General features: G+C 45.4%; 1 protein-coding gene across 1 annotated transcript in view; it reads right to left on the bottom strand.

Annotated features, from left to right (window-relative positions):
- Nucleotides 1-24843, bottom strand: part of SETD1B (SET domain containing 1B, histone lysine methyltransferase) — a 55600-nt gene continuing 30757 nt past the window's right edge. The window contains 13 exon segments of the mRNA XM_030025845.2: nt 1-5036; nt 5784-5921; nt 6299-6418; nt 7077-7208; nt 7497-7663; nt 10035-10797; nt 10799-11586; nt 13377-13826; nt 14565-14718; nt 14968-15182; nt 16101-16188; nt 17139-17309; nt 22480-23250. Coding sequence (XP_029881705.1) covers nt 4863-5036; nt 5784-5921; nt 6299-6418; nt 7077-7208; nt 7497-7663; nt 10035-10797; nt 10799-11586; nt 13377-13826; nt 14565-14718; nt 14968-15182; nt 16101-16188; nt 17139-17309; nt 22480-23250 — 4131 coding nt within the window. The 3' untranslated portion in view covers nt 1-4862.

Here is a 24843-nt window from a genome sequence, read left to right on the forward strand (position 1 = left end):
TTTTTCTGTAAGAAAAGTCAGTATATTTATGGTTTGCTTTATAAAAGTTACTATAATACAATGGTACATAGTATTCAATTCACAAAAATATGAACAAATATATACAGCATGACACATCCACAACAAAAACACTTTCTTCAAAACAAGATACATACTGGTGACAGATTCTATATGCACAAAACATCCCTAAATTTATAAATTTGCTTAACAAAAGAAAAAGCAGAAATCCTAAATCTTCAAAGCAGAGTTGTTTTTTTAAGGAACTTAAAAAAAGAAAATATTTTTTGTTTCATTTATTGCAAACCATTTTACCTGCCTCCTTTTAAAGGAGGCCCTTTATTTTCACACCGTGAATTAAAACAACCTGTTTATAGAACCAGAAAACTGCAATGATTGGGAGCCAGGTGTTCTTCCATTTTGCTTTTAAAACTGCCCATTTGTTTTAGAGTGTCCGTTACGATGTGTTTCTTTTCACTTGGACAAATACTACAGTGGCAATTAAGGAGGAAACTCATAAAAACAAAACAAATATTAAATTGAAAAAATCCAGTTGCAAACTCGCTTAAATACATTTTAGGTTGTCTATTAGACTGTACACATTTCCTCGCTTGAAATAAATAGATTTTGCACATTAGGTTTCAGACTGAGTCGGGGCGGGGGGGGGGAAAGAAGAAGCCTTGACTTGGCAATTTTTTGTCTTCAGTTTCTTAATGCTTCTAATTCCATCTATTTATTTGACAAAAAAACATATTTATACAGAATTTACATTATACAAAGCTTGACACAAGCTGTAAATGCCACCAGCTCCTTTGCTATACTTAGTCCTTCTTCCTCCCCATCTCCTCAACATGATTCAGAGCTGGAATCTGTTTAAAAAGAACTCCAAATTACAATAGTCACTTTTAATAAATTATTTACATGCTCTTGAAGTACAAAGAAATCAGCAAAAAAATTTCAACATGTTTCTACAAGAAACAGTGTTTGAAGAGAAGATTCTTGAGTTTGCCTATGTACAGAAGATGCATTTTTTTTTATACTTCAAAATCTTTTTTCCTTAAATTTTTATTTTATACAGAAATGCACTGAAATGATCCCTGAAAAAGGTCACAAAAACCAGAACTGAAATTACTGTATACTTTGTTGGAGTTTAAAAATTTTTTTTTTTTCCTGTAGAAATAAGCTGCTCTATACAATATAAATATCTGCAAGATGAGCCCCTTCCCCTCCTGGACCCCCGATAGTCACAGACCACTTATTGGGACCAACCTGGAATTGCAAACAGCGGAGTGAACTGACAGATAAATGAAGGTGTTGGGCAGCGGCAGGTGGAATTTGCAAGCACAGAGCACACTTCTTAAAAATACCAAGTGCAGAGGTATCTGCACCCTGAACTCAAGCCAGCTTCACATTGGGAAACTAAAGATTTAAGTTATATTTCCAAAACTTTTGCACTATTCTTTTGGGTCATTCCACCTAGTGAGATACAATTTTGCAGGGAGCACAGTCAATGTCTCTCTCTTTTTTGTCTTAGATTTCAATTTAAGTAACAATAAATTGGGGACAGGCTTTTCAGTCAACAAAACAACTTCAGTAAATCTCTCTGTAAAGCACCATGCGCTGGTGACGTTTCTTTTTAGTCCTTGCCACTATTTCCATGGGGTGCCGACCGCGGGAGGCGAGCACCGGGTCTGATGCAGGCTGATGTGTGAATTGCACACTTGCCTTTCTCCTCTCATCTCCCCCCTTTCTAAGTACGAGCCAAAGTACCTGGGAGGGATTAGAAAGGCATCTCCACAGGGCTGCCTTCCAAAACCGCGGCTGCAGGGCTCCCCTGCCCCGACGAGACCTCACTGGCTTGCAGGGACAGGGCAGCCACAGGCAACTGCAGCAGCTCATGGAAATCACTAAACCAGACTTATAATCCTCACCATAAAATGATTGGGCTTGGGGATGGGGCAGCTTCGCAGTCTGAGACAAAAGCTGTACAGTAGGACTCTGCAAGCCAAGATTTACGGGGAAGAAAAGAGAAGCCTCAGGTTTGGCTTTGAGACCAGCCTAATGTGATTTTTCAGAAGTGCTGTGGGTCCAACAGCTCCGCTTCCTCCTGGGGGGCTACTGGCAGCTCAGCTCTTCCAAAAACTCACGTTCTTTGTCTGGGATCCTAAAAAGGGATGGGTTACAGGCAGTTTCAGAAGTACCCAAGTGATTTTGGCGCTCATCGCCTTTGGCGCTCCTAAAAACAGGGTGAAGGACCCCAACCTGTAGGTCTCATTTCAGAAGACGGTGACCTGCCTCCCCACCTTTCCTCAACAAAGATTAAGGCAAACTGCAGGGGCTAATCCCATCCAGAGCACAGAGATATGCAGGGAAATACAAAACTGTCAGCAGGTACTTAGGGGCTGGGCCATTTGGGGTGTCTTTGCCCCCACAAAACCACTGTTAATGCACTGGTTTGATGGACCAGAGAGGAAGAAGGCCAAGGACATTGGCAGAACTGCCACACACAGGGGCTTGCTTCAGTTCTGAGACACAGGAAACTTCTGTGCATTCCCAAAGCTTTGAAAGGAAAAGGCCAAGCTGTAGAGATGCCAATTGGAGCGTCAACACAACAAGATGAACCTTATTTAAAAAAAAAAAAAAAAAAAAAAAAAAAAAGGCAGCTGGTTTAACTCCCAAATGCTCCTGCCATTGCCGCAGTTACAACGAATGTTCAATGACAGAAACTAGTTGTGCTTCTCAAAATTTTAGGTTCTAGGTCACCATTACCCAATTGCTGGAGAGATTTATAAAGCGAGGGGGGGGAACAGAACAAAAACCAAACAAAAACAGAGATGAGACTATGGACTGTCGAATCTCAGTGACAATTTCCTCACCCTCAGACAGAAATACAGGAGGTATTAAGGCAGCTTGTAGCAGTCTCTGTGCTCCTGTTCTTTCAGGCCTTTTGTCTGAAGAAGAAATTCAGATGCAGTGGTCTAACCTACATTACAAGCTCCACTCTGCAGTGCAGGCCTGGCAATTACATGTAACAGATGAAAAAACTTCCAGGAAACTCTTTTGCAAGAGTGTAACCTCTGATCATGGAGCTGTGGTCATACGACAATTATCACTGATTTTGAAAGGCTACAAGAATACAGCTGAGCAATTTGTTCTGTGGGGAGAAGACGTTTAGTTATGCAGATAATCCTCCTATTTCATAATGACATTGCAACTTCCCCTTATAAGCCAATTAAAAAGGTTTTAGTACAACTAATCTCTACTTTTAAAGCAGGAGAAATTGAAAAACTGATCCTGTCTATACCTGAACAGTCGTGTAACATTTCCAGATTACATCCAAAGAAGTATTTCTTTGGTGTTTTGCCCCATTTTAAAATGGAACCTCTCAAAGAACTGCAACCTTCACCTCAGCACATCTACAAGGACAAAACATATCAAAAAATCATTTCAAAAGATGCCTTCCAAATTTAAAGAAGCATTCATTTTCATGCTGTAGATGGGGGAGGACAGGATTGCTCCCGCAGCCTGCTCTCAGGGACACTTTTACTGTGTTCTTACTGGAGGGATGTGACCATGTCAGGGCAAGTTACTGAGTAACAGAGGGAGGAGAGTGGCGTGGCACAGCTCGTTCCTATCACAGGAGGCATTTCCCATATTCAAGGACAGAGCAAATACTCCACGTAAAAAGCTGGAAGGGCAGAGAAATGCAGACAAAAATGAGAAAAATTAATACAAGACACACATCAGCCTGTTTCTTACCTACAGGAAGAAAATCATGTTATAAATGTGGGCCGTAGTGTATGCTTACAAGGAGGGTAAGATTTCTACAGCGTAAACACGGGCTGAATTGTCTACTTAATTTCAGCCTCAGCCTTTTTTGCATGCAAGACAAACCAATCTCCAAGAAACGGGCATCCCCAAAGGCCACACGCCATACCACGATGCTACAGCTACACAACTGACTCGACTTCTTACTACTGACTGCAGTATCCAAGTATTTTTCAGGTACAGGTGCAGAGGTTTTGATCCCCCAATATACCAGCACGGCATATGAAAATTAGAGACGAGCCCAAGGCGCCATGTTGAGGTCTGCGACTGACCTGACTCTTCCCAGGGGCGTCTGGCTTAGGGGACTTATTCAGGCTCATCCCTAACAAAAAGGCAGGACAGTTCACCTATAGTCTCATTGTGGACACATCTCCATACATACACACACCCAAGCACACACACCCACCCATTCACACACCCTCAAGCCTCTGGCTTGCTCTGTAACATCAATCTTACATTTATTTACAGCTTACTCTGAGAAATCTGTGCAATTTCAGCCAATCAAGCTCCCAACAAATCCTATATGGCATTTTCAGTCTCTGCTTCACATTTAAATGTTGAATGTCTTTTTCAACCAACAAAACTGATGAGAAAAAGGTAGCAGCATTTATGAAAAGATGAAGGTTTATAACGACAATTTTAAAAAAGGTACCATTATCCCATTATGGAGCATTAATGTAGGGACTGAACAGAGAAGCTAGTGTTTGGATAGACCATGCCACAAAACGGTAGTCACCTTTTTGTGTGCGTGTTGGATCTGAAAAGGAAAGAGCACCTGAAACATGAACAGTCCTCATAAGCATGTGCGCTTTTTGCTTCCATTCGTGATCCTGGCAGAAGTGCGAAACTTGCTTGGTTTTTTTCTTCTCTTTTTTCCTCTCTTGTTTTTTTTTTAATAGTTTTTTTTTCCTTTTAAATTTTTTTTCTTCCTTTTTTCTTTTTTTTTTTTTCTCTCTTTTTTTGGCAAAGTGCAACCACACCTGGTTACCACAGTTTTGACATGGCCGAAGGTGCAAGTGTGACGAGAAACCTCGAGTTCAGTTCAGGGTTCCCCTGCAGTTCTCAGAGCCACATAGACATGGGATTTTTACATCCTCAATTGGAAACTTGTAGTCATAGGTAATTTCCTCATTCACATTGATGTGCTGTTTGGAGTAGATGACGATCTTCTTTTGAGACTCCACTGTGATCACTTTAGCATAACAATTTGGCTGCAAGGATGACAGAACAGGTAATGATTTAGGCTCCCAGTGGCCATGGCTTCCCAGCCTCCACACAATTATTCCAAGCTAAAACAGAGCAGAGTAGTCCTTTCCCTAGATAGCCTCAGACATGCTTCCAGAGCCTAGACCCAAGGGAAGCTGAGAGAGGCAGGTGTGAAGCCAGAAAACAGAGCAGCCCTCCTTGTGCTCCTCCAAAATATCCACATTCTGGTCATCTGTGGTGCAAAAGAGCCTGAATGATGCTCAACCAAGTTTGTCACAGACTAAAAGCAGCTCAACTAATGCTTAATAATTTGGTCAGGCAGCCAAGTCTTTCAGTGTAGACTGCAGCAGAGAGCAGAGGGGAAAGCAGCTTCTCTACCTGCCAGGGCAGAGAATACTTTTCCCATGTGGACACTAGAAGGAAACTGTTCCCACAGACTAACAATGCTAAAATTTGGTTTACTTTAAGGAAATACTTGTTAGATATGTTTGAACACTGTCTGTCAGGATCCCCCAACACAGTCAGGAGGATTCCGAGAGTGCCCTGTCTCACTGTGTGTTTCATTTCTCAGGTCTCTAAATCTCTTTACACTAGTTTAGACTCTGCTTTGAACCGCTGCAGCTCATTAACGTTTAATTATAACCCTGTGACCCCCTGCTACTTCTGAACATGGCCCCAGTCAAAGTTAGCAAGGACCCAGTGGGTTTATCAGTATGTCAAAGTACAATTACATGCAAAAACATGATACTTACATTGCAGCTATGATTAATAAACCTGGCGAAGTTTCCGCATTTCGTGGCATCGATGATGGTGTCATGATCGACTCTGAACATGTAACTGCTTCCGATGCCTTCATCCTCGTATCGCTTTTCACGCATGTCAGCAATGACCTACAGAAAACCCCATCTGTAGCGTCAGGACATGCCGCAGAAGTGATCTGTGAGCAGAGATCTACACGACACTCCCCTGAGCTGTGCTTGTGCCACTCAACAGATACATGATCCCAAACACCCCAAGAGAACACAGACCTAACTGAAACACAGAAGTTCGGGATGGACTTTCTTTAGAGCTTATCCCCTGAGGATTTGAGTGCTTAGTTTCTACAGGTTGTTGAAAATCCCACCATTGTACCTCCAAACCATATGCCAACCTCCACCTAGCTCACGTAGCTAACACCTTACAGCAGGGACTCTGACCCCAGCTGTCATACTCGCGCACTTCTTTCAGGGCTAGTTTTTGCTTAGATTTCACCCACAGTCCAGCTTACCTGCCTGATGTTCTGACCCACATATTCAATCACCATCTCATCAGCTGCAATGGGCTCCATAGCAAAAAGGCCCCAGTCATGAATGTGGCTCTTGCAGAATTTTAGTTTTTTCTTCCGGAACTGCATGAAGAAAACACCCCAAAACCCCAACCCTGAATCAGCCACAGCACAGAAAGGGAAAAGCCATCCCTGGGTCCACCATCTGCAGCACGCTCCAAGCCACAAGCAGTGCTGGGGTACTTCAACCCAATTTAGTTTCCTTCTGTCTTGTGACAGGAAGGCAGGACAGATGTCATAGGAGGTCCTACAGAGTTGCAGTACTTGGGTTTTTACCACTGACCAGACACTGGGGAGAACAGACCCTTTGAGGCCATTGGTCTCTGTTCTGCAGAACCCTGATGGTTCTGACTAGGGCTCAAGCTCTGTAATTATCATATACTTATTTATAGTCATTTATCAGCCAGCTCATGTCTCTGCTTCTCACAAGTGAGCACACTGGACTAAGTGTCATGTTTTCCCTGTGACTGCTCTGTTCCTATTTCTTTAAGTAAATTATTTGTATTACACACCGTATTAAGTTGTATTGTTGTATCAAGTTGCATTACAAGGGAGTACAGGAGAACCAGGTACCATTCAATCCTCTGGCACATACAGCAGCACCCAATGCTGAGACGGCCATCACCAAGGTGAGACCAAACTGGCAGGAGGTCCCCTGCCCTGGCCTCAGCCTGCTCCCAGCCAGCCCCTGTGCAAAGCAGCAATCCCCAGGGTGACCTACCTTGAGCTGGTTGAACTTGAGCAGGTCACTGTCACAGCTACCAGTGAAGGAGGAGAGGAGCCTGCGTTGCTCTGACCGCCTCTCAGAGCCAGCCCGGGTGGAAGCATGAGGTTGGGCAGGGATGCTCATACCCTGTGAGGACAAATGGGTGATCAAAACTGACCCAACAGACCCAACACCCTGCAGCCTCCCTGTGAGCAATCCCTTGTGCTACAACACATCACCACAGAACGCGTGGCCTCCTAATACATCCCACATCAAACACTAACACCTCCCTAGCAGCTCCCAGATGACCAACTCAACACAGGCGCGGCAACAGCTTCACCTCCCTCCTTGCCAAAAGGCAGGAAGCATCCACTGTGCGTGACACCGTATAAAATCCATTCACACCCCTGCAGTCAGCGGAGGACACGTCCTCACCTGCGTGTCAGCTGGAGGCTCCTCTGCAAAAGCTCGGCTATTGTTGAGGTATTTAAGTTTGTCCTTCTTATCAATTTTGTAATAGCCTTCACTTCGTGCACAGCCCGTCACATGCTCCCGCATCCCATCATCCCGCTTCTTTTTCTTGGGGGTAGAAAAGCTAGTAGGTGGAGAGAAGTCAAGGAGAAACACAGCCACCAGTGGATATCAGACAAAACTTGCTACAGCTACACGGAGCTAACGCCAGGAGCTTGGAAAATTAGGAAGGGTTGGGGGGGGTTGCAAAAGATAACAATGCTATTGAAAAAGAAAAAAAACATCACTGAAGCCCAATGCCTACAGGAAAACCAAGCATGATCTTTCCTTATTAGCTGCATGCTTTGGGAAACTAAAGTAAAGAGACAATGAAAATTTAAACATAAAAAGGTTAAACTGTCAAGAGAAACCTGTTTGAGAAAGGATTTCCCCACAGCACCCACTATGTACACAGACAGCAGCTGCCCAGCCATCTGGATGTACCACTTTCTCTGTTTTGAGTGACACACTTTTGTTCTACCTCCAGAAACTCCCTGCAGCCACCCCAAGCCCTGAAGATGCCACACCGATCTCATGGCAGCAATCATCCCCCCTGACTAGGGCTAGAAGCAGCACAGATGGGCAAGAGATGCTCCTCAGCCCAAAGGGCTTGGAGAGAGACACTGTTCTCACTGCCCTCAGTAAATCAGCTCCTTCAGACCCTGATGGCAAGGGTAAGACCCTGTGCAGATGTTTCAAACCCCACTGTCCTATCAGTCAAGAAAACCTGCAGCCAGCCTGGCAAGGATGCACTGCATTGAGCAGGCAGAAGGCACCTTCAGGTCTTTGGCTTCTGGAAGAACAGTGGAGCTGTACTACTGGCAGCTCACCCCAAAAACACAGCCATGAAGCCTATGACAATTGAGATCTACCCAAAAATGCTCCCTGTGAGTCATAACATACCCTTAACACCAGAAAATTGAAGCAAAGGGACCATAAAAAGCAAGAAGTAATGGCCTTGAAATCAAGAGTGCTGAGGTGTGAGCTTGCTGCAAAGCAGGTGAACCCTGTAGGTACTTTCACACCTATTGCACAGTGTAGCACAGGATGAACCAGCAACAGACTGTAGATGATTTTTAAATGGTTTAAAAAGTGACTGTAAATTTGCTGTTACAATAATCCTTATCAACAGGGAAACGGATTTCAAATATTTCCACAATGCCAAATGCAAACACATTTAAGCGCAGCGTCACATGCAAGCCCCGCCCTCATCCAACCCATTCTGCCTTTCCCTGGCTGTGGCTCCCCACCACTACAGGGCCAATTACTCCCACCCTGAAACTGGTTTGGTTTTGGAATGGCTTCCCCAAATGAGGCAGACATAGACTGAGAATTACTGGGAATGATGCATTTCATCATCCTTTTAGAATATCTCCTTTAAACAATTAAATAAACCTATTTCAAGACTATTGCACTGGTACGAAAATTATAAATTTAATCTTACACGTTGCCTTTCAAGATGCAGAGAAAGAAAGGATAAAAATGCACAGCTCAGCACCGAGCTCCACTTGCTTTTTGTTAGTATCATATCACTGACTATTTTAAGTGGTTTGGGCTTTTTTGCTTTTGTGTCTTGCAGGGAGTAAGGGATGAGATATTTTAACTCCACACAATCTCTAGCAACACATGAGGTGGTGCATTTGTCGTCTTGAACATATGAATCCGTATATCCTTCCTAAAAACCATTACTAGAGAGTTCAGAGGTTATGAGAACAGCCTTTTAGGCTCTGTTCTGGAGATCACTACTGGTGGCTGCACACATGTAGAGCCTTGTTCTGAGACCGCTTGTGTGTCCCCAAAATGCTCCCAAAGATTCAAAGCTACAGTCTATGCTGCTGATTACCAGGTCGTGGGCAGGGAGGGAGGGGATGGGGCCAGACCCTGCCCCACGAGCACCAGCCAGTGCTACACATGCTCCTTGCTGCAGCACTAGCAGTACCTTCCCCCATGTAGCCCGGGGGGGTGGCTGATGTGCCACTTAGAAACCATTGCATTTATTAGTATTTCAAACTTAAAGCAAGTTAAAGCTGCTAGCACCACTAACTCATCATTTTGGGCACAGATGGTGAGACTATTTTTACAGCAAGTTTTAGCCCCAAGTTAAAGCCCTGTATGTGCAGACTAGAAATTCTACAGGCAAGCTGAAAAAAAGTCTGGTTTAAATGCAGACAGAAGCTTCTCAAACTAGCAAGGAAATCTCCCCAGAAGAGATGCATACAGATTTTCCCTGCAGTCCTAGATTGAAAATGCAGCAAGAACAGCCACTTCTGCAGTATTTTTGTATTGCAGCTTCAGGGAATAGAATAGGCTAAAAATTCCCTCCTGATATAAGCAATTGCTATTCTAGTAAGCAAATGCTTCTTTCACCAAACTTAAATGTTTTACATTTTAAGTCCTACACAATGACCATCTAGTGCATCTTACACATGTTGTGTAATGCAGAGCGCCAGTGAGAAAGGATATAAGGATGGAATACCCACAGGGTGTCATTGAGCCAGTCCATACCATTGTCCTGCTGTAACAAGCGGTCATATGTGATACACATGAATTTGATATCTTCCTCATCTATGCCTCCATTCCAAATATCATACAAAATGGTCATCTCCTCAAACTCGGAGCGTGGCCTGAACTGAGGCCGGGGTGGGGAATACTCAGGGGAAGGAATCACTGGGAGGTCCTCAGGTGTCTTCTTCTGCCTTCGCCACTGTCTTTTAGGTTTCGTGTGAGCTTCTTCTTCCTTGTAGTCTTCATTCCACTGGTTCTCCAGTTCCTTAAATGGCAGTTTCTCTGCAACTGTCTCAGCTGCTATTTTCTCATGGAAACCATCATTCCTGAAGTCCAGGGTGACGGCTTCAGGGTCTTTCAGTCCATAGAAAGCATCAGGATGTCCACTCAACAGCTCTTTGCCCACAGTACTTTCCACCAAGGCCACTGGCACAGGAGGAGGTTCTATGGTTTTGCCCGAGTACACATCCAACGAGAGGACAGAAGGTGGTGACCGTTTTGGCCGACCTGGCCTCCTTTTGGGAAGAACAGAAGGCGGTGGTGGGGGAGGAAGAATAGAAGCACCAGTGGGTACTTCTGGTGAGAGCAAAACAGATTTTACTTCTGCCTTGCATTCCTCAAGGGGCATTCTTCCATCTCCATGCATGCATGGCAGGGCTGCTACAGGTATTGGCTCATCAGGTGGCAAACCCATGTCCGTGTGGAAATCTGCTTGGGGGGGGGCTGGCAAAGGGAATAGGGGAAGGAACATTGTTCATGCTGATCGTAAGGGAAGCACCAAGAGGCTCTTTAAAGGGTTTCTCATCTAGCTCATCCTCTGACTGTTTCTTGCCAGGCAGAAGGCAAGGAATGGTAGCACCAGCCTCTGGGAAAGTAGGCGTGAAATTGAAATCTCTCCCAGGAGTCCGAGGAATGCCACTGTTAATGCCAGGAGATTGGGATGGGTAGGAAAAGGGGCTCCCTGGGACTTGAGGGGAACTGAGGGTCAAGCTGCTTCCCATAAGGGAAGCATCGCTTCCTGGCGTGGCTGGAACAGTGTCCGTGCTCTGTGACTTCGCAAGAGGGTGTGAAGACTTGGCCAAAATGTCCCGCCCAGGCGTCCTAGGAATCTCCTCTTCCACAGACGTTTTGGTCACCATTAATTGTTCAGGGAACTTTTCTGGAGGGACTAAAGATTCTTCTTTACCAGGAGTCGGTGGTAAGGGAAGCATGGAGGATGGCACCTTGTGGGCTGGAAGCAAAAGAGTATCAGTCTCCGAATGGATCATCACCTCCCGTCCAGGCGTGCGAGGCACCCGTTCGTCTTCCTCTGCTGCAGAGGGCAGCTTTGTTTTAACATGAGCTTCTAAGCTGCTGTCGTCAGACTTGCTAAAGAAGTTGCTTTTATTGGGCAGAAGTTCTCCGAAGACTCCTACTGGAGTCGAGAGACAGAGCACTTCATCTTGAGATTCAGGCTTTGGACCTTCCTGCGCCTCTGGCTCCAGCATGGTGGCGGGTTCAGACTCTTCCTCTGAAAGGGGGAAAAAAGAGGAGAATCAGGAGCTTTGCTTCCACTCGGTTACTTGCCACTTGCCAGTAAAGGCATGTTTAAGATTCTGCAATTACAGAACAGCTCAATTCCACTGGGAGGCTTTAAAAACTCCAATGCTTTACATTTTGGAGGCACAGAGTGTGGAGTAATTAGACGCTACCACAGACATCCCTAATGGACCATAAAAAAAACGCACTATTAATTTGAGGATTAGCTACAACACTGGCCAGAACGACGGTTTTCTGCTTTCAAAACCCCTGACCACCTTTTGTACAGACATAAAACGAATTAGCGGATTGTGGGGCGAGGACTTCAGAGAGCTGTCAGAGCCCCAAGCTATCAGCTTTTCTAATGTGGGAAGGTAAACTAATTGCAAGGCCAAGAAGCACCCTCAGCTCTCCAAGGAGGAAGCAGCAAAGGGAGGAGCATAACACTCTTGAACAACACATGAAGGAAACGGGAAGCCCTTGTAATGAATGAGGAGACACTCAGATGGTATCAATGAGGCAATTTATATGCTGCGCTCTCTGCAGCAGACTCATTTGTCTGGAGTTTATTTACCCCCTTAGGGCCAGGGCCAAAAGGAATCAACAGTGAATTCTTGTTAGGCAGCTCAAAATAACATTTTCAAGTGAGAGAGCAAAAGGAGGTGAAAATGCCTGGGGAGTTGGGAGGGAAGCATTCTCCATTTGTGCTGAAGGGTCAGATCCCTGTAACTCCTGTACAACCAGGCTGGGCTGCACAAGAACGCTACAGTCTGAGCTTGTTCCCACAGCTTACCTGTAAAGCTCATTCCACATGTCAAGGTGCCCAAATGCAGGTCTCCCCAAATTTATGTCCTTTCTGCACACTGACATGTTCTAGAAAGGATCTGTGCAAAATAGGTTCTTCTCTGCCCTGCCCAGTTTAACATTTTGCTTCTTTACAGCTCTCAGATTTTATGGCAGCTAAGGAGTTATAGCCTGTGCAGGGACTGGATTTCCAGCTCTCCAAGTGGCAAAATATGGTGCAGTCCTCAGACTCCAGTCCTGCCGAGGGCTCACACTGCAGGCCACACTAGATGTGCTCTCCCTATTGGCTCCAGTTTTTAACTTTTCAATTCCCCCCTAGCTGCAGAATTTGACAAGCTTTATGCATCTCACGCCTGTTCTAGTAAAAGGTTTCTAATTTCCTTGGTTTAAATACAACTCTGCATTGAATGAAGACAATTTCCTTCTTCCAGAAAAACAGGGAGTGTCACTCATTTAAAAGGATTAAGTAAAAAAAAAACAAAACACAAATTGTAATATTAGGAACCAGATATAATTCTAAGACACCATTCACCTGCCCCATATAGCTTCCCAATCACATACTCATTCAGTATTAAAATCAAAAAGAGCCAGTAGTGACTCATTAAGCACAGATTCCTGTTCTGTTTTAGCAGCCATGGCTTTTCTATCTTGAGCTTCAGCCACCACACCATCCAATCAGTCACCCCTGGACAACAACAACTGTTCAGTTCCTGTAGGACACTAACTAAACTGGCCCAGGATAAGATTCTGGATACAATAACCACAGTATTTTTAGTAGCAGATGGCTTGTGTTGAGCTCCTCACTAGGAAGGAAAGTTCAGCATGGACCTCTTTCCTGTACAGATAACCCCTAGCCCAGAGCCAAGACTGGAGGAAGAAAGAGAACAAGGGAAATACAAAACCATGCATATTGGATGCTGTGAGAACACTGTACTTGGAAGTGTGGTAAAAAATGCCAAACCACATGGAAGGGCATACCTGGCCCACAGATGGGAGACAGTGCAAGTTTTGTCTCCTGGTCTCTTTGCATAACCAAGTGTTTCAGTGTTTCAGCAGCAATAGATGCCTCTGGGACTTCACCACATTCACTTTCCCCTGCCTTGATTTCTTCCATGCCTTCATCTTTCACTGCCAAAGCTGGCTCTGTGAGTCTCAAGTCTGTTGGATCCGTGTAGTCATCCACAGGATACAGCTCCAAAATAGTCTCCTTCTCATCATCAGGAAGCTCATGACCAGCAGGTTCATGCTCTGTCTCAGCAACCATGGCTTCTCTGTCTTGATCTTCAGCCACCTCTTCCTCCTCTTCCTCCTCATCTTCATCATCCTCATCCTCATCATCTGAGTCTGAACTTGACTCAAATTCAGAGGAGTCCTCACTTTCATCAGATGATTCAACTTCAGCCTTGGAAGACGAGGGACTTGCTGCATCTACAGTAAGAACAAATTACCATTAGTTCCGCTTTCTGACTCCATTAAACAATCAGGGTCTACTACTGGAGCAAATATCACTTCCACACTGTAACAGCATGGAAACAGCATCAACAGCAGTGTGTGGGTTTGAAGGAGTTGCCTCCCAATTCATTTATGTTTGCAGAGGCTTATAAACCATGTATTTGGATGCTTACAACAATCACCATACAACAGGCAGTTCCTTGAGCAGCAGAGCTAGCACTGCCTGGCACCTTGCCCATGTGGGTCTCTTGGAGGATTGCACCTTTACTGGACTTGTACTAAGATTTTCTGCTGCCTTCACACACAGCTTTAAAATGTGGAAACTACCACCTTCCAGAAAGCAGGAATTGATTGACAGGACAGAAAGTTACTAGCGGCTAAATTACCCCTGTTTGAAATCTGGTCCCTTCTCCTCCCAGCCACACACGTTTCATAAAACAAGCACAAACTTATCTGGCTTTAAGGCCTCTGCCCCTCTGTCAAGTTGGGCTGAGATCACTCAGGAGCTGGAGAGCTATTGCAAAGGGACCCACAGACTAAGGGATCATGGAAGCCTCGCAGGTAACAATTAAAAATAACTGTATGCATTATCTTGTATAAAACCACCCTTCAGTGAAAGAAGGTGCACAAATAAAAAAATCAGCTCACAAGTACAAAAAGGAGACCACACCTGACCCAAAGGCTACGCTTGCTGCTTCCACTGGAACTGCTTACCCTCCTCAGAGTCCTGCTCCTCTTCCTTGTCACTTGTGTCTATGCCTGTCTCCTCCTCCTCCTCCTCGTCATCATCTTCATCATCCTCTTCGTCATCATCATCATCTTCATCCTCATCATCATCTTCATCCTCCTCCTCATCCTCCTCTTCCTCCTTTGAAAGAAAGCATTGCCAAAAATGAAGAGTGTCTGACTCTGAGACCTGGCTATCACTGTAGTAACCACCAGCGACTCTCAGAGATGCTGATCAGAGGACCTGAAGAGGGAATAACCTTACAGAGGTTCTCTTAGGACAGACCCTAATAGGACCGCTCATCTTTTAGAGAAGGTAACTTTGGCATTTGGAATTACTAGGCCCCCTTTTAATGACAGCATTCAAAACTGCAATCACAAACCAACACACCTTGCCAGGTGCTGCTTTCACCAAGCCTCCTTCTTCCTGCTCCTCTTCCTTCTCTGAGGAGGACTCTTCCTCTTTCTCTGATGTTTCATCTCCCTCTTCTCCCTCACTGTCAAGCTCCAGCGGCCTTGCTGGTCGCCGCCTCAGCCCCACTGCTTCTGCATCCTTCTTTGACAGGTCAGATGTTGTATCGGAAGCATCCCTGTCCCTCTCCGACTCTGGTGAGCAAAAACAGTAAGGAAATTGCCATCAAATACCTTGCAAGGGAGGGAAAGAGTTGACTACATAATGGAAACTTTTTCTTTGGGAAGATCAAAGTTAAGGGCAACGTGCCCATGTGGTGTGTGAGTTCCCAGGCTTACAGGGACTTACTAATTTCACAGTGCAAGTGAGGGCGAGACTGGATGCAGGGTGTTGAAATGCCAAGGATGGCAAAATGCGGGTGGCCAAAGCTGACAAGCTATAGGTGGAGCAGCTAGGAGAGATGGCACGACAGAGGTCAGAACAGGTAAGCTGAATTTAATGCTTTTTTTTTTTTTTATGTAAGTGCTTTACAAAACCCTGCTTCTGTACTTTGGCTTCAAAACCAGTTGTTAGTCTGAATCAACTTTATGGCACAACTAGCTTGAATCCACTTTCTTATGCAAAACAAAGGGTATTCAAAGCTTTGTCTTATCTCTACTCATCCCTTCTTCCAGGAAAAACTGTTAAAATATTTTCAAATAGATTTTTCTAGCAAATAACTTTGTTTTGTTTTTAAAATCAAATGCAGGGCAAACTCTTACGTGCTTTCTCCCACAACGTACCCACTGAGCTGCAAGCACGCCCCTCGAACAGTCCATGAACTCATCTGAGCTCCCTCTACTGGGTGACCAGCTCTGCATCAGCAGAACTAAAATAGGTTATAAGTTATTCATAAAATGTGGGTCTTAAATTTCCCACCAGTGAATTTAAGATAACTGAATCCAGAGGAGACATCTCCCAGCTGATCCAAGTTTTGTGAGAAGCAGGGTTTTGGCTCAGATCCTTGACTCTGTTTCTAACTGTAAGTGAGCACGCTTCTGTGAAGTTTAAAAGAATTCAGCTTGCATGTGGTTTGCATCTGCTCGAGTTTCAAACAAATGTGCTTTGCAAACCTTCATCTTCATCATCGACAGAAGTAGAAGGCCGGATTCTCTTCTGATCTCCTGCTGAGGCAGCTTCAGGTGGCTCCTTTCTTTTCACCTGAACAAAAGACACAATTAGCATTTCTAAAAGTTTAGAAACAGCAGAAATCAACTTCTTAAGCAAATTGCTACTGCTTTACTTCCCCGTGGTGACTTACACCCAGAAACCAAGGGCCACTTCCCCAGCTCTTGATCCCTTTATTTGCTTGCAAACAGAATTTCACTGTGAATGAAATTCTACCCTTTCAATTTGCATCAAAACACTGTGGATACCATCACTTTGAAGATGACAGAGAAAACTTGACAAATCCATGTGTCCAAGATGTAGCAGAACAGAAAGAGAGCCTGAGCCTATGACATCTTAAAGAACCTCAAAGCAAGTTTTACTCTAAATGAAGACTGCAGAATCTCTCATCCCAAACCTCTACTTGCACCTTCTGTGCATTCAAAACCCTAATTTCAGGGAAGCTCTCTTCCTTTCCACACCCTCCCCCACCCCACACTTTTTTTAAGATACTTTTCATTTTTTTATGCAAATGCTCTTTAAAATAGGTGACCCTATGATTGCAAGTCTGATTCTGTAAACTCACATGAGGCAGAGAACACTTTTAACCAAACTTCAGGTGAGACTCAGCTGCCAAACTGCAAGACATTCTAAGCAAAGAAATAACTGTGTAAAGCACTATGAGCATAAGCGTATTTTTACAATCAGGCTGAAACACTGTGTCTTAAACACACGCAAATGTCCCATTTACCTTGCAGAGCAAGGAGATCCTTTAGAGAGAATTCACACAAGTGGTAAATGAAAAGCTAAGGCTGGGAAAGAGGATCCTTGCTCTTACAGTGTACTGGTGGGTTACAGGTGATGCTGTCAGCAGCAACCCCGTAAGTGAACACAGAGTGGGGCTAACAGCCTGTAGGGCTTTGGAGCACAAACCTAGAGAGGTCTGTTCTCCTAATACTCCTTTAGGGAATATTAGCATAATGAAGACTGATCTTTGTTTTTACCTTGAAGGATGGCAACCGGATGGCCCCTCGTAACCCAATGCCCAAGCCAATGCCCTCATATCCTAGGCCTTCTCCTTTGTTCCAGTTCTCCAAAAGACAAGATGTGATTCGATCCTTTGGCTTTGGTTTCTCCTCCAGTTCTCCTCCAGACTTCACTGGAGTGAGAGACGCCTGCAACAGAGAAGGCACACTTGAGAGGGAATGTTTCCTGGGAAGCACACAAACTCTGGAAACCATTTAGACAGTTAAAGTTTGTGAAATATCACTGCCTTGCCCAAGCACCAGTTTCTCTGAAAGCAAGGGCATCTGAAGATGCACCACATGGCCACACACACTTGAAAGGGAGAAGGTGCAAGAGCTCTTCTTGATAACGAGACCTTTCCATTTCTGAGAAGCCTTCTCCCCTTTGCATTTTAAGAAGTTATTTTCTCTGCACAAGGCACTAAAACTGATCAAGACAAAACTGCTGGGACTCCCAGAACAGTGGCTTAGCATGGGACACTAAGTGATCTTGCATTTGGAGCCATCATGCTGGTAGGTAGCAGAGCAGACACTCCTGCTTTCTCCACTGAGTATTTTAAAACATGATCTCAATTTTCTTCACATGCAGCTTAACATAGGCCAAAGTACTTCACAAGAAAGGACAAGGGAAATGAACAGGCCCATTAGCCCCCATGGCTCATTTCAGGTCTCTCAAGTGCCTGGTGTGGGGACCACAGTGATCACGTTCCAAACAGCCAGAATCCAATGGAGATGCTAGAAGCAAACGCTGTAAAAAGGAGAAATGAAAGGGGAAGAAAAGGTGCAAACATGAACGCAGGACTCAACAGCCCAAGGACACACGTTCCTCCACCCAAGCAGGAGCTACCAAGTGCCAAGAAGCAGCTACTGTACAAAGGTTCTGAACTCTGAAGGGAAGCAAGGAGCTGGGATACACCACTACCCCCAAACTCCCAAACACTGCAGGAGCCCATTTGGTCTGGTCACAGCTATGTGAGAAATAGAGCTACACATATACCTTTTACAAGTATTTCAAGCATGATTTAGGCAAGCTAGCCTAACACTGCGTTATCTACCTTCATTTGCTAACCCACATAACTGAAAGCAACTTCAGACCTTCTAGCTGGGAAGAACTTTCTTCTTTTTAGTGTAAGGCACAATATAGCAAGTCAAAAATCACACACATCCATGTGTTCACTTAGCAACCATAGCCCAAGTCCACAAAAACTGTCAGAAGGCTCCAGTCCTGTGAAACAGGAAAATCAAAATATTTAAGTGAAACACCTAAGGGTCTACAAAACTCAGTAACTAGACACACAGCCTCATCTCTGCTCAGCAACAACAAACCCCTTTTCACCAGAGCCAAGGTGTGAAGGAAGAGCAGGAATTCAAACCTCTGCAGCTCTGGAGAGGCGGATGAGCTGGGGAGACCATCACGCATGGTAGCATGCCACGCTTTTCTTGAGTGAAGGGCACTGGAGGTAACATTCACTCACATCAGCCAGTGGTGTAACACTGTCTAGAAGTCAGTTTCTCTTTCAGATATTAACAGAGCTAATTTGCCAAAGCTGGCTGTAATCACTGAAGAGGAAGCATAAGCTCAGGTCTCCTGCTAATAAGGGACAAGACTAATGGGAATATCAAGCAGAGAATCCAGGCAGCAGCACTCCGTGGCCAGGGATGGCTGGTTATTCCTGGCACTCTGCTTAATGCATCTTACTCAGGCTTTCAAAACTAAACCCATCACTAGGTTCAGGAACAGGGAAAAGCTTTCCCCTAGCTCAAGCAGACAAGGTCCATGGTACTTGCTGCCTTCCTTAGCAACATGCTCCTTAGCAGCTTTCACCTCATACATTTTCCATCCCGCCTAACCTTAGGACACCAGCTTTACTCTGGAGCTTTCCCACCCTTTAGGTATGGCATGATACTTCCTGGCAGTCAATCAGCTGCCCAAGTCGATCCCTTTGATGGAATATAGCAGCCAAAAAAAGTGAGAAAAAGAGAGAAATGAGGCACAGGAGGTGACGAGCGTGTTGCCTTCTTGTGCATCGGTGAAGATTCAGGGGCTGCCAGCAGCACTGTGTAGATAATATTTGCTGTCCTACTAAACTTGAACATTGTATGTCAGTCAGGGGAAAAAAAGAAACCCACAAGGCTTCCTGCTCTTATGCTTGGGGAAGGTCAGGGATATAGCAGACCCGCAAAGCCTCTGACCAGAGGGACATACTTACTGTAGAAACTGGCATACGGTGGAGCTCATGCACTTCCAAAATGAGCCTTGATCTCTCCTGAGAAATAACAGGAGGGGTGCTGCTGCTATTAAAAGATATCTCTCCCTACAAATCTGCTTCATTTATTTCTAAAGAAAAAAAGATGTAAACAAGCACATATGTTGTCTTATTTATACTTCCAAACCTCTGAAAATAATATAGTTTCTTTCACTACTGTCAATCAGTAAGAAAAAGTATGAGGACCTCCAATTAAAACCATTAGGAGGGAGGAAATGGGGATGCAGGGTCTGTTCTGGAGTGTCATTTCAGCTCAAACAGTGCCTGGAGGTCTTGGTCCATTCTAGAAAAATCACTGTGATGGCAAAGTACACAGGGAACTGACCTCCAGCTGCCAAGGAGCTAGACCGCTCATCCTCAGGTGTGCATAAAGACATTGGCAATAGGAAGGTGCAGTTTAAGCTGAACACTCGTATTTTGTTTTCCTTTGGCAAAAGCAGGCAGCTTATGACTAAGAAGGAATCCTGTCCTGCACCAATGTCAGGGGGTGCCCAGTCCTAGCAGAAAGGAGGCTCTGAAATGTGTGAGATTTTTCTGCATGCGACAGTAACACATGCCCTGCTAGAGGCTTCTCCAGGCAGTGCCCTAAAGCAGCAATGGTTCTGGCATTTCTGTTCCTGGACAGAAAGCACAAGTGTTTTTCCATGCAGCAATTTCATATTTACAATTAGACTGCTCACATCCAACATAACCTGTGGCAAGGACTGTGGCAAGCTGCTGCGGTACAGTCAGCTTCCCTTCCCAAAGTGGGTTACAAATTCCAGGTGAGGGAGGAACATGCTAAATCCAGCCATAGCTTGGGATATAAAAGAGCCCAAGCAACCGCTGAAGATCTGCTTCAACTTGTCTCTGCTTCTTCACTGTGGATGTCTGGTTTAAAACAATTCCTTGGGTACCAGTTGCTGCTTTTTCAACTATTTGCTAGATCTGTTTCCCTCACTGCCCTGGAAACTGAGGGGCCTCCTCCAAAATTGTCAGCACACGCTCGCTGGTAGGAGGCAGAAGCTCTGAGCATTAGTCAGGAGGAGAGGGACCAGGTTTCTTGCCACACGTCACGCCAGCCAGCTCTAAGCCAAAGCAAATTACACTGTCATAAAACAGCTGTTAAGCAGCAGTATTACCAACCTCTCTGGAAAGCCAAGGAGCTCTCCCAGGCGCTAGAGTTAACACACGACTGGCTTATAAAAGCAGGTGGTAAAGATACTGCTCTGAAAACTGGCATCTGAAACAGAAGATGTATCTGCAGGTTGTGGTTTAGTTTGTTGGTTGTTTTTTTTTGTGTTTTTTTTTTTTTTTTACAATAATTCATTGTAATAGCGATTTTCTGGCTTGCATGAACCTTTCTATAGTGTTAGCTGTTTTTTGGTAGTGACAACTTCACCACATATTAGATCACAGAGCTGCTTGCTGGCCGACGTATGCTTTAAATTGGCTGAGAAAGGATCAGACGATTCATGCAAAGCTGTTTTCTTAACTAATCCCTGGAACTCCTTGTGTATTTGGCCAATGTTCAGCTTTTGAGTTAATTGCTGCTGCACCACTGGGGAGGTGGGAGGAGCACAGAGAACTGGAAATACCCACAGATCTCATCACACAAAGTGGGGAACACAAAATAGCAGCTTGGAGCTAAAGTTCAGCTTCCTCTTAGATGCAAGAAGCCTTTTCACATTTGTCTCCTGATCTCAAGGTCACTTCCTCCTATAAATCCCTTCCTGGAGGCAGCCAGCAGTGCCCCAGATGACCAAAAGGAAAAAAAAAAAACAAACAAACAAAAAAAAACCAGCTAAACTTTTCAAATTCCAGGCCCTGGAAATACTGCACTGTGGGGGAAAAGGGAAAGGAGATGAGGAGAGGTGAATAACCCTGGGCTTTTGGGTGGGCAGCCCCCCACCACTCTTGAAGGCCTTCCTGAAAGGAGCAAAGTGAAAAGGACTCTCCCACGTGTACATGCTCTGTCTGTAAAAGCAGCTAGCCTCATCCTATGACTACTGCATGGTGGACTTCAGCTTTAACAGAGTGTGCAAGCCCCCCTCCCCCCAGCAGAGAAAGTCTGCAAACACGCACCATAGGGCTGCAGTGCCACTCAGGAGGTCACCTAGACCATGACCATGCCCTGGGGCAGCAGCGGCTGCAGCGATGCACTTTCGCAGACACCTGTGTAAAGACATTACAGCCCTCCAAAACAGAGTCAGAAAAACCAGCTCATTTGCAGATCCCTCCTGGATCATGCCCCAGCATGGCCAGTGCATCCCACCAAGACGAACTGAGCAGCCACGCAGGCTGGCTTGGGCAACGCGCCGCCAAAGATGAACACGTTCTCCGAGACCCTCGCAAGGTGCGAGATGCACTTAGTGTCTCGCAGGGAAAGGGCTGCCCCGAGCTGGCCCTGAAGCTGGAGGGTACAAGCAGGAGGTCCACCCCAAAGCAGAGGGATGGCACTGAGAACTAAATACTTCTTACTCAGGCCCACGTTCAAATCAGTGGGACGGTGTGAGACAGAGCAGCAGTTCACTCCTAGGTGAGCAGTTATGGCTCCACACATGTTCAGAGATAACTCTGCATGGGGTACCTCCGTCAGTGACTAGGAAGGACTAAAATTCCCAGCCTGTGTTTGTTCTGATGGCAAAGCAGCATGAGAGTGACACCATGGAAAACAAGCCAGGTTTAATACCCAGGTGCTAACCTGTCCCGAGGAAGGTGCCTGTAGTGATTGAGCACTTTCTAGATATTTGCAGGCTGAGGTCTGCTGCTCCCAGTGTACACTCCTGCCGCTTGCCGCAGCACAAAGACCAACCCCATGGGGAGGTGTGGAGCCAGGTGAGGCACAGCGACATGCATGCCTCCCATTTAATTTCAGCAGCCTCAAGCAACAGGGTTTCTCACAGCAAGGCTATTCCATGGCTTTACCTTTTGCTTCTATTTTAGTTACCATAATATTTTAGGGTTCTGGGTTTTTTTAAAGTCAATTCCAAACCCCTTCTTACCCATGCCCTGGCCACAAACACTATGAAGAGTTCTCCCTGGGATCCAGCACAGAGTATGTGAAAGCCTACCTTTGCCAGACGTTCCTTCTTATCCCACCAGTCATCAAATGCCCGAAACGCTACCACTTCAACCATCTTCCGGTTCAGGTCCCTTTTCATGATAGCCTTTAGTTCCTTCACTATGACCAGGAGGACTCCATCCACAGTGGCTTTGTGGGGATCTTCCTTCTTCGGCTCATAACCTGGTGGTGGAACTGAGGGGTCAAACTTGGGCAGTGGTGGCCACTGCTGTCCACGACCAAGAGCTGCTCCCATTGAGAAGGGGCGGTAGGGCGGAAGATTCACAAACTGCATCCGGCCCGTCATGAAAGGTGGATACTGGTATGTGTTTTGCGCCTGCATCATGCGGCTCAGCATCTGAGTTTGCATCTGGAAGGACATTGGCATGCCACCCCACTGGTTGCCCAAGACACTTATCATATCCACTTGCATGACAGGGAACATGCCAGGGTGGAATGGAGGAAGCGGAGGCAAGATATGAGGCGGAGGGACCCCAGGAGGTGCAGGGAGCGGAGGCGGGGGGACGGTGACGGCGGGGTGAGTGGGTGGAGGTGGCGGAGGTAGCGGCGGAGGCATCGGGAAGCCTGGCTGTGGAGGCGGCGGAGGAGGAAGAGGAGGGAATCCTGGTGGTGGCATGGGGGGAATCGACGGGGCCATCACGGCTGTGTTGCTGACAGAGGAGTTCACCACAATGGTTTTGGCACATTCTGCACTGGTGATGGGTGCAGGGTTGGTCTCGTCATCAGAGATTTCCATGTCCTCCCCTGAAGAATGCTGACCCTGCGACAAAAGAGAGAGAAAAGGTGAGAAGCACATTCCTTTTACATTAAATACCACAGTGCTGGCTGCTTCAAACAAAAACTAAGTTTAACACACATTTTAATTGGGAATGGAGAAAAGCGAGCTATGCTTTGAAAAGACAGGGCCCATTGAGCAGCTGGTGTCTATTGAAGCTTTTTCCATGTCAGACCTCAGGAAGCAGAGATGTAAAAGCTTTCTAAAAGAGCATCAGTACCAAATGAACAAAACCCTCAGCTTCTATGGAATAAGAGGAATTGCTCCCGTGCTCAACGAAATACACACAATACAAATGTCTTTCACTGCAAGATACATTATCTCTTATTTGCATCTAATACTGACAGGTGCATTACACCATGAGTTTTTATTCCTTAGTTTTCACCACACACAGAGAATTACCCTGTTTTTTAATTATAATCTCTGGCTCATTCGCTGTCAACTCTTAATCTCTAATTGTGGGAAGACAATACTTCCACATGGTTGCTGCTACTAAAAGTTGTCTTGACTAGACCACAGCAATTCACATGGAAAAAAAGAACCCCAAATCTGCTTAAATTGCCTTTAAACATCAGAGTCATAAATGCTGGGATTCAAAGACATAGCATATGTCATGTTCTTGGGCAAAATGAATACTTTACTAGCCACAAGAAATACAGAGTTATATAAAATGCTAAAACGATGTCCCACCTCGACTGTCAAAGGGATGGAAACTGGATTAAAACAGAGGGTGCCTGCTTGCTCTGAAATCTCAAAGCTGCCTGATTAGGTTTCATAAAACAGAAAAGCCTCATGAGCTAGCTCCATCCTCAACAGCAAACGGTCACACCTGCACACTATGCCCTACAGGCACTTCAGTCCTGAAGGTGTCTCCAGCACAAAGAAACCACACATGTGACTGTCACATCCCTCAGGTATTGTTAAAACAGATCCTGATAAGAAATACAGCAACCAAATACTGCTGGAAGACATATTCAACACACTGACAGTTTATTCAGGAAACACGAATGGCGTTGACCTTTAACTAGTGGGATGTCAGCAAAGACAGGACAGGGTCCCAACAACCTTCTCCAAAACTATTTCTCCCATTCTTCCTTTTCTTCCAGCTAAAATCATCAAAACCCACCACTCTTGTGACAGCAAACATCCCTCAGCTATTTTCAGGACTGAAAAGCAGAAGCACTCATCACGACCTTCTCTCCCAGGCTCTCTACAAGCATGACTGGCTTCCCTCCTTTGAACAACTTACCAAGCACTTCCTTCCTCACAACAGCTTCGCACAATAAAGCCAGACAGTTTGCATGTTGCCACCAGCTGATCTAAATAAAGAGCATCCCCATGTTCAACAGAGCAGACCAGCGATGCTCCACCTCCACCAGAGCTCTCCTGCCTGCCCTGGATGCTGTGGGCTCTAGCCCATCTGAGGCAGTATGAGATCATGATCAAGTGGTCTTCAAGTGCCTCTCCGTATCTCAATCCTGGCAAGAGTTTTGGAACCTGCTGGCTGTTTTCAGCCAAATTTGACTGAAGAACCCAAAGATGTTTATTTCTTCCATGTTTTGTGCCAGCAGGCGCCTC

This window comes from Aquila chrysaetos, chromosome 9 (genome assembly GCF_900496995.4).
Source record: "Aquila chrysaetos chrysaetos chromosome 9, bAquChr1.4, whole genome shotgun sequence".
NCBI lineage: Eukaryota > Metazoa > Chordata > Aves > Accipitriformes > Accipitridae > Aquila > Aquila chrysaetos.